Here is a 10,148-nt window from a genome sequence, read left to right as displayed (position 1 = left end):
ATATATATATATATATATATATATATATATATATATATATATATATATATATATATATATATCGTTGAATGTGAGTGTGTTGTTATAAATTTTTATTTGTGGCATTGTGGTTTGTTTAGATGACGGTGTCTCAAATTAAGGCGGAAATGGATAAAACTCTTAATTGGCTCGTTCCTTTAGCCACTGATACCACCAAGTACGCATGTCAATGTTGTTTCTTGCACCAATGCTTCATACAATCTTCTTCAAATTACTTATACTCCATGCTCCTTTTCTTGTACCTGCAGAGCTCACCATGGTTTTGGGTTTGTTGGAGAGTGGGCAAACACCGGGTAAGTGGCCCATTTTCATTGTTATAAATGATTGAAGACATTGATTTGGACCCATAAAGATTTCTATCTCTTGTCATTGTTGAATAGTATTTAAGGCGGCTAATATTCAAACATTTCATTTTGGGGTGGGATGTACTCAAATATGACCTCTAGCCCAAAAAGTAGAGTGGTTGTTTTCATAAAAAAGTCCCCTGGGCATGTGAAAAGTGTACAGAAAAAAGAAAAAGTCTACCCTCCCCCTCTAACATTTGGAAATAGAACGAATAAGAAAGATTTAGAAAAGGACTTGAGACAAGAAAAATGAGTTAGAAGTAAGATACAACATAACAAAAAGTAGGTACAAGAAAACATAGGCAACATAAGAAAAACTATGCCCCCTGGCTCACTAACCCTCCCCACCCTTGTCCAACTTCCATCTACACTAGCTAAAGTTCTCCATCCATAGTGTACTACCCTAATCTTGCGTCTACAATATCTTTTACCTTAAACATTGTAGTTTTCATGAGGCGAACCTCATATACCAACCAAAATGGTTCGTTGTTGCAAGCCTTGTAACATTCCAAAACTTGGAAAAGAGTTTACTAATTTAAAACTTCTGTAAAACATCAATAAAGGTACAACTTCCTTTCTAAAAGACATCATGTGATTACCTATAAAAGCAATTTAAGGTTTACTTCAACTTACAAAACCAAACCCTACACAAAGACTAAGTTACGAATGGGTATTACTAAAACCAAATACATGCAGCTATCTCCAAAGTATGGAAGACGTCCCCAAATAGATAAATCCTTCTAGTACCTCAAACTAGCGCTCAACTCTTCACAAGTGACGCTAGTACCACCCCACAAGGACCTGATGCACATGCCAACAAGAAAAAATTGTTAGGCTTAAAGCATAGCAAGTTGAAGCAGTTTTCATTTAAAATGTATAAAATGGTAAAATTGAAATAGTGCTCTTAAATCATAATTTTGCCAATGAAATCATACATACTACAAAAACAACATTTTTGCAAAACCCACCATTCTCAGAGTGAAAATCCAATAACCAAAACACCCATTTTAGGGTGAAATCCAAACCCAACCAAAACATGGATAAAACTAATATCCAAACATCAAAACATGGATAAATATTCTGTATCCATACCCAAAACACCAAAAATATGGATAAGACTTGATATCCAAACAACAAATTATGGATAACACTCCATACCCAAAACACCACCTTTCAGTAACAGGGGAGATTTGTTTCCATCGAATGTGGTGAAACACAAAGTAAGTCATACATTAACATTATTAAGTAGCACCTCAAGATTCAATTTACCTTAGTGCCTATTCTTTCGAGCTTCACTCCAAGGCTCGTGTTCTTAGTGCCTACTCCTTCAGGTAGCACCTCAAGGCTCATGGTTCATGGTTCTTAGTGCCTATCACTCTGGGTAGCACTTCAAGGCTCAAGTCCCTAGTACCTACTTCTTTGAGTTAGTAAATGGTCCCAGGGTCCTACTCCATAGATTTCATCCCCTTAATACTCCCAGTGACTTAGTGCCAACTCTACTAGACCAAAGCCTCAAAACAAGGGTCCCGATGCCCGACCCCTCACAAGTTCATCACTGCAATAACCAGGGTCCCGGAGTCCGACTCGACATGATATCACCTCCGTAATATCCACAGTTGCGGAGTCCGATTCATATAAGTTCACCTCTGGAATACCTAAACGACCATTACTCAAGCACCGGCCACAAAGGGAGAACATCAAAACTTCTCACTTACCAAACACGACTAACTCTTGTCTATGGATTCATTGTATTACAATCTAGATTACATGACTTCAACACACTTAAAACATGCAATCCCAATAAATGTGCAATATATGCCATTCACATTCAAATAAACCATTGTATAATTTAGGTTGGGCAAAATCCCAAAAATGCATTTGAATCAATATCAAATCAATAAACTCCACGACTTACTTAATTCCTCAATAAAAGTCGATATAAAGCAATAAAATGCATTTACCCAATGTTTATGCAAACTCATGCTTCAAGAGTATAATTAGTTCAAAAACCCATCCAAGGTTGGGATAAATCATCCCCAAATGAGAATGATACATCCAAAATGTCCCATGACCCAATGATATGCATTTTCCAAATGGTTTACAAAATGAAATACAAAAGTGTGTTAACGTCAAAAATCACACTTGTATGGAATAAATCATCAAAAGATTACCCTCTTATGATTCGTTTATCAAAATGTACAAAACCCCAAATATAATTGTTTTTCAAGGTTTATAAAATCAAATGCATCAAATAATCGACAACATTTTATAAATCTCAAGGAAAACACTTTAAGATTCCAAATCGGACATTTGTTGCATGTACATAGTTTTCACAAAGCAACTTGAAACTCACATTGCTAGGTTAGGTTAAATCTAGTTTCTAAACCCATCTCTAGCCTCCAAAGGATGAAGATCTAAGATCCACAAGCAAATATCTCTAGAAATCTTTTCAAGGCCACAACCAAGCCTGGAAATGCAACAAAAAAAAGATTATGAGCTTCAACTCCACAAAACCCCCAAATTAAATCTCAAACACTAAAAATCTTACCTCTCAAGATATTGAAAACTTCCCCTATATATCTTCGATCCTCATTACTCCCTCCATTTTCTCCAAAAGGCCTCCAAAACTCGTCCCCAAGGTTGCCATAATCGCCTAAGGTAGAGAAGAAAGGGAGAGGATTGAAGAAATGGGAAAGAACCTCGCCATAATGGCTTAAAAAGTCGAGCAAAGGCCTTCCTGCGACCTAAGTAGCAGGCTAGGTTGTCCGTGTACCCGGCCGTGTGCCACTATGCTACAAGTGAACTTGGCTGGACCCAGGTCGCATTTCAGGTCCCCTGGACACCATTGTTGCCCAAAAACCCGACTTATTAACCATAATCGATCCTGCAACAAGCGACGGTGTGTGATTCCTATAAAGACCCACATTTAGAAGTTCATGACAACGATAGTTCAGTCAAATCCCATAATTGTACTACAACGAATTTGTGGGTGTTACACAAGCCATGGTAGCAGGTCAGCGCAACATCTCCAGGTTGCCATTCGAAAGAGTTCCGGACCCAAGAAAATACCCACCAAATATCTAGAATATAATAATCATGAAAAAAGTTTATTATTCTTTTTACCAGAAAGTTAGAACATTGTTAGTGAATATTCTACATATTATAGTGGAGAATGAACTGAGACAAGAATAACCTATCAACAAACTCTCTTTTTCTTATCTATTCTCCCAATGTGAGTTTTTATATTTCGATTTGCTACCGTGCGGTGACTGAATGAGAACGGATAAGAGGCTCATGGGAGCTTCCCTCCCTTCTGTTCTTAATTCCTTGCTCTGCAGAATTTTATTGAACATTTGTGTTGTTATTTGGTGTTGCTCACTAGTTTAAATCTGACAGAAATGAATTTGGGACAAAGACAGCAGGGAGTAACAACATTATTCGGCTGCAGACATTGTATTATGCTGATAAGCAGACGATGGATCTATACATACTCGACTTGATCATCTTGCTTCACCGTCTGATTAGCCTTACACGATATAAAGATGATGTATCTTCTTCTTCAAAGGGTCTGAATCCGCATCATGATGGTAAACTCAAAAGGATCCAGATATCTTCAGAAGACAAGAATCTGTCGGGAAAAGGTAACCAAACAGAGAATATTGGTTCCCGGAGTAAGCAATTAAGCAATAATTCAAGAACAGGTGCTGGTGAAGAAGGAGAAGAGAGCTGAGGTTTTTGCATCCAGTGGAAGCATTAGAAAGATTTGAAATATGCAGATACCAAACCCATTGTTTGTTCATATTCTTTCGTTGTAAAATAGTTCTCATGCAAATTTACGTAAATACACACACAAACACGTGTGTATTGTATATGTGTATATACACATAGGGTTTGAACGATGCGAGAACATTTACGGGTCTCAAAATTAGTTAACATATGATAAAAATTAGAATAAATGAAAAATAATTAGTATTTATCGATAACGTTCTGTTATCCTAGATTTATCATTATCTCTTAAATTTTGTTATTATTATCGCAGATTTTTTCTGTCGATGTGTCCGTTGTCGATAACGAGGTGATAATACTGTGATAATTATCTGAATTTTCTGTAATAATAATATGATAATGATTTGATAAGTTAAAGACTTTTTATGATGTGATTTTGATGATGATAATCATCTAATAATTATGTGATTTTTGTTGTGAGAGGAGTGTCATAATGTTGTAATAAATGAAAACCAATGATGATCATGTTTAAATTTATCGTTCTTTTTGTTCATTATGTGATTTTGTTGCGATAGTAATATGATAATTATTTGATATCAGTTAACATATTATATGTATGTGATTTTAGAGATAAGGATGTCACCAAAATTACAGATAAATATGAAATTACATGATTATCCTTAATTAATTAGTTTATTTTCTTTTAATTTTAATTATAGGTTAAATAAATTGGAGGCCCATGAATGTTCTTGCATTCTCGCAAAACCAGGATGTTCTTGTTTGAGCCTCCACACACACATATATTTTGTAATATATACGTTTTATCAACAGTTAGATGTGTTGTGATTAAAACATTGATTCAATAAGTTTATATCATAACTCAACCAAATATATTATGTGCATCTTGTTGAGAATGATACGTATTTCCTCCTGAATGGTAACTGCATTTTGGCATAAATTCTGGAAGACTAATCGGAAGCAATTAATAGGGGAAGACAAAAGTCTTCTAATATTTCGGTTATTATCTCAATTCATGGAGAATAGTTGTTTTTACCTTCAAATATATATTCTYCATTCATTCATAAGAAAAAGTAGTATTGAAGGAGAGCCAGAGAAGAGACGATAGAAAGATTGAGATACTTATAAACTCTTRTAACTTCCTCATTTTTCCTCATAYAGTGATATCATCGGTTGTGCCTGTGGTTTTTTCCCGCAAGGGTTTTTCCACGTAAAATCTTGGTGTTCTCGTTTTATTTCCTTTATTATCGTCGATTAATTATTACACATCTCATGACACTCCTACTTAGAATATACTTATATGTGATAAAAAAAAAACAATTTTTACGTATTTGTTTACCTTTTAATAGTTACATTTTGAGATAACCTATGATTATGTCAAAGCTAAATCTTGTTTGGTAAAAAAAAAATTGAACATCTGAATAGCTTCAAATCCATTCGAATCGCTCACTTGCCACCCCGTAGCCATTCCATTCAGAGGTGTGCCTTTTTTTATATGATTACCCCGGTCTCATCTCTCTGCTAACTAATTTCTTCATAATAGTTAGTACTTCTCTGCTAACTCACACATAATCCTCACCTTTGATAAGGTTTGAACCCTTGACCTCCTATGAGACCAATGACTCACATACCGATAGGCCAAAGGCCCTTTGGTAAGCTATCCTTTACTTGTTTGTTGCATATTTCAATCTAGTTAAGTTTATTCGAATTTTTGTATTAAATTTCATTGATTTCACTACTCTTATGGGGTGTTTGGTTTGATGGAACGATTTTGAAGGATTTGGACCTTTTGTGTTAAATTTTCTCAATCTTTTTGGTTGATGTTTGAAGTGTTAGAATTTGTTAGGTTTATATAAAGATAGAAAATCTAATAAGAAAATGGATGCAAAAAAAGGACAAATTTTAGTGGTCAAAATGAATAGTCAAATTGAGTAGCAGCTGGTCATGTGGGGGAGGAGCCGAGTGTAAGGATGGAAACGGGGCGGGTAATGCATCCCTCGTCCTTGCCCCCCGTTTAAGCTCCCATCCTCGTCTTGCCCTGCCCCGACGGTTTTGGGGACCCGTTGGTACCTGTTTAGTAAAAAACCAATGTATTTTAAAATTAAAATTATAATAAATTGTCACTACATTAACTACCAATATTGGAATCGTGTCATTTAGTAATAAATGTATACATATGTATATAAGCGAATGATCGTGTGAGAATGAGAGTTAAGATGAGAAGCATAAGAAGGGATCTGTATCATTGATCACTTTTAATCTCATGCTCATCCATGAACTGCTCTTTAGAAGGAAATAGATCCGGTGCATCTCGGTGTATCTCATTGTAATGTGCATTCAAGGGGGGAGATCCCTTCTTATGCTTATCAAGTTAATCTCCTTCTCACCAGAACCCAATCCTATGCACATATGTGTGTGTGTGTGTGTGTGTATATATATATATATATATATATATATTTGTGCGTGTGTGTACGTGTGTACTTATGCACATAAAAAATCTAATCAGGGTCGGATTAAGGGCGGTAGTTCCATCCCCGACCCATTTCAGGTATGAGATTAAATCCCCATCCCCGCCCCGTTACCCGTCAAAGTGGGGAATCCTTGCCCCTTTAGGGTCGACCCTTGATACACACTAATTATTTAGTGCTAAAGCACTCTTTTCTTCTCATTTAGATAGGATCTTTTCCATTTAAATCCCAACCTTGAATCATTTTACTTCATTATTTTCCATTTCTATGTTTTTGGAACTAGAGATGATGATATACTTATTTTTACTCTTTAAAGTAAGCTAATATGGCCTTTTGGACAGGATTGATATAGAAGATCTCATGTTGCAACATTTCTATAGCAGCAAGCAGATAGAAGGAATCGAATGACTAAAAAGAGGAATGACTTTTGGACAAACTTATAAGATCATGGAAGACATTTTGGAAGAATTCTGGTTTAAAAAATGTTGGAAATTAGTTGTCAATTTAATTATCTAATTAGTTGTCTAAACAATACACTTAAATCTTCCTGCTTTTGACTATTGTGTACTTGTTAGAAAGCTTTGGCTCTAAATTACTTGTTGATTACTCTTCCCCCCCCCCCCTCCTAGTTTTGTATAAAACTATAAATAGGGGGGTTGGGTTAATCTTTTGGGATGCAATCTCCAAGCCATTTTCAGTTGTAAAGAACTGAATTTCTCTCCTTTAAACTTTTCTTTAATTGTCTTTTTAATTTCAATTTTAATTTATATTACTGAAGGATTGTGTGAAGTTCCATAGCAATTATGCGACATTCTAATTTTCTTTTATTTATTACGCTTTCCATCTTTACATACCACTCTTTAATTTTCATCATTTACTTTTCGTCATTTAATTTCATGTCTTTAGTTACTGCAATTTACATTTGTTGCAATTTTCTTTCCGTTATGAGTAGTTAAATCTCTTAGCTTGGGAATTGAAAATTGTGAGTTTGTAAATCAAAAGAAAGTAGATCCTTTTCTGTAACAACAATGTTTTATTATTTCATTTCAAGTTTCATAAAACCAATGACACTTCTCGATGAGTTGATAACTGCAAAGTGTTAAAGTGTTAGGAACTCTAAGTTGAGTCATTGATTGCATGTCAATTTGGATGATATGTGAAGTAAACTTGAGAGAGTTGCTAACAAAGAGATTTGTTATCTATGTTTTTTGAATTGGTTAATTATGGACAAGTTGATCACTTTGAAGTGTTAAAGTGGAATGGACTCAGAGATSAGTCATTCAGAACACGTCAACTTGAATGATATGGGAATCTACTCGAAAGAGTAATTTTTAACAAAAATATTTGTTTATCCGTATACTTTGAGGACATAGAAAGTCAGGCTCTTCTTCTGTTCTACGCTCTCGCACTCCTCATATCCGCGAAGCTGAAGCGGGAGAAAAAGCTTTTCTCCGAAGGCTATTGAATTAGCTAAACCACGTGAGTGGCGGCTGTCCATTTGTCACTTTCACTGGTCTGAATACCATATAAAAATATGAGTTGAAAGTTATAATATCAATGTAATGTTGACGTCCGAGAGGAATACCCTCTAAATAAATGGTGAAAATGTTGTTACTAATTGCATGTTATAGCATTTTGACAACATTGGTTTATGTTGTAGCATTTTGACAGCATTGGTCTACTGGAAATTGTATTTATATCTCAGACTAAGTCTTACACCCTGACTTTCTTTTATTATTCTGTTATTTTAAATTGTTAACTCAACAACCAATCAAAGTCTTCAAGATCGCCATCTGAAACCATTTCTTTCATTCTACTTTTATTCAGTTTTTACTACGATCTCTGTTGACGATACTCAGTACTTGTACCACTTAATTAGTGAAAAACGGTATTAGGGCTAATTATATATTTGCTTTTGATCCTGATTAATAAGTATGTGGGTGTGTAAAAAGCTCATCTAGTCGGGTGGGCCATTACGCGTGCCGCCGAGCGCTCCTCGTCACCCCGCTCGTAATCGCCTGATGTTGTCAGAGTTCGACAACTTTTGTCTCTTTAGTCACATCGAGGTCAAATCCTAACGATGTCTCTTATCAGATTTTGGTATATTTAGTGGGCTATTTAGCGCATCTTCAGGAGGAAGAAGGAACCCATTATTATTTTTGTAAAAGAAAATGTATTTTAGGGCTATTTTGTAGTTTTTTTTTTACAAAAGGCTATTTTGGTCAAGAACCCTTTTTTATACACCCTTGTATATTATACTATGACATGCAAGACAAACTGCAAGACTAGCCCTATGTAAGCTCCAACCATGACAGTACAAACCTATTATTTTGGCGCATATCAGATTTGAGAATTTGCCATTTTGGCGACAAAAAAAAAACAGGTTAAGGTTTTATTATCAACATTTGGCCCCTATGCATCGAAAGATTTAAAAAAAATACATATTAACCATCAAATTTGATGTAACTCCCGGATTTCCACCGACGAGTGACTTTTCAAAAACACTACAATTTGATACCACAAGCATCTGAAACATCAAAATTTACATCAAATTTATGTTATATTGTGTAGCAAAAGATTCAATCCCGTCTATTCTCATTAACAGAGTCAATTAGTATATCATCATGGAATACATCAACACCTTCTTTATCGTACAATACTCAATACAACTGTTTTGTATATTGAGGCATACAACTTATGCCATAACATATGAGAAATACACATACACTTTTGTAAGCCAAATGACTTATGATGATGTGTGTTTTGTGTTGAAACAACTTCGATGCTTATTTCACGTAATCTACACAATATAACACAATTTTATTGTGGGATCTGAATTTCATTGTTGGGTAATTGGACCCGATGAACATACCCTGTACTAACATGAGGTGGCTTGCTCACACTATATTAGCTTGCCACTCTTAATCGCTACATACACACAATATTACAAGGTGTGAATACACTAAATTGGCATCTCGATGTTCTATTATATTACACCAACCTTACACTTATTTGGTAAACACACTTATGCACAAAAATCAGACATATGCAAAATTACTTCACAAAAATTTGCAAATTTAGCACATAACTACGCATAGGTTTGTGCTCTTGGTTTTCATTAAACCATGTATCACTATATGGGTTAATCCCTTTTTTTTCCTGCACGTTCTTTTTCATTTTCTCCTCTACCCTTGTGATAATTGTGTGATTGTGTAACCATAACCTATCGAAACCATGATCAATGAAGTGTAACCATAACCTATCGAAACCATGAGTAATCGTTGTGATAAATGTGTGATTGTCTAACCCTAACCGATCGAAATTATGATCAAATTGAGTGCGCAAGTGATGTTATAATAGTGATATCACATGATTATTACACTCATATCACACCAAATCGTTTAGTGGATTTCGTCCGTAATCGTTGTGATAAATGTGTGATCATTTAATCCTAACCGATCGAAACCATGATCAAATCGAGTGCGCTGTTATGATAGTGATATCACATGATTATCACACCCATATCACACCAAATCGGTAGTCGATTTTCTAA

The 10,148-nt window shown here is 35.1% G+C and overlaps 1 protein-coding gene across 1 annotated transcript in view; it reads left to right on the top strand.

Moving 5' to 3' along the window:
- Window positions 1-4,332, top strand: part of LOC112506762 — a 27,076-nt gene extending 22,744 nt beyond the window's left edge. The window contains exons 10-12 of the mRNA XM_025111022.1: window positions 120-196; window positions 288-332; window positions 3,780-4,332. Coding sequence (XP_024966790.1) covers window positions 120-196; window positions 288-332; window positions 3,780-4,113 — 456 coding nt within the window. The 3' untranslated portion in view covers window positions 4,114-4,332. The remainder of the gene's footprint in view (window positions 1-119; window positions 197-287; window positions 333-3,779) is intronic.
- The last annotated feature ends 5,816 nt before the right edge of the window (window positions 4,333-10,148 follow it).

This window comes from Cynara cardunculus, assembly GCF_001531365.2.
Source record: "Cynara cardunculus var. scolymus isolate 2C chromosome LG 1, CcrdV1, whole genome shotgun sequence".
Classification (NCBI taxonomy): Eukaryota; Viridiplantae; Streptophyta; class Magnoliopsida; order Asterales; family Asteraceae; genus Cynara; species Cynara cardunculus.
Note: the sequence above shows the minus strand (reverse complement) of the source record. Positions and strands in the feature narration are given on the sequence as shown.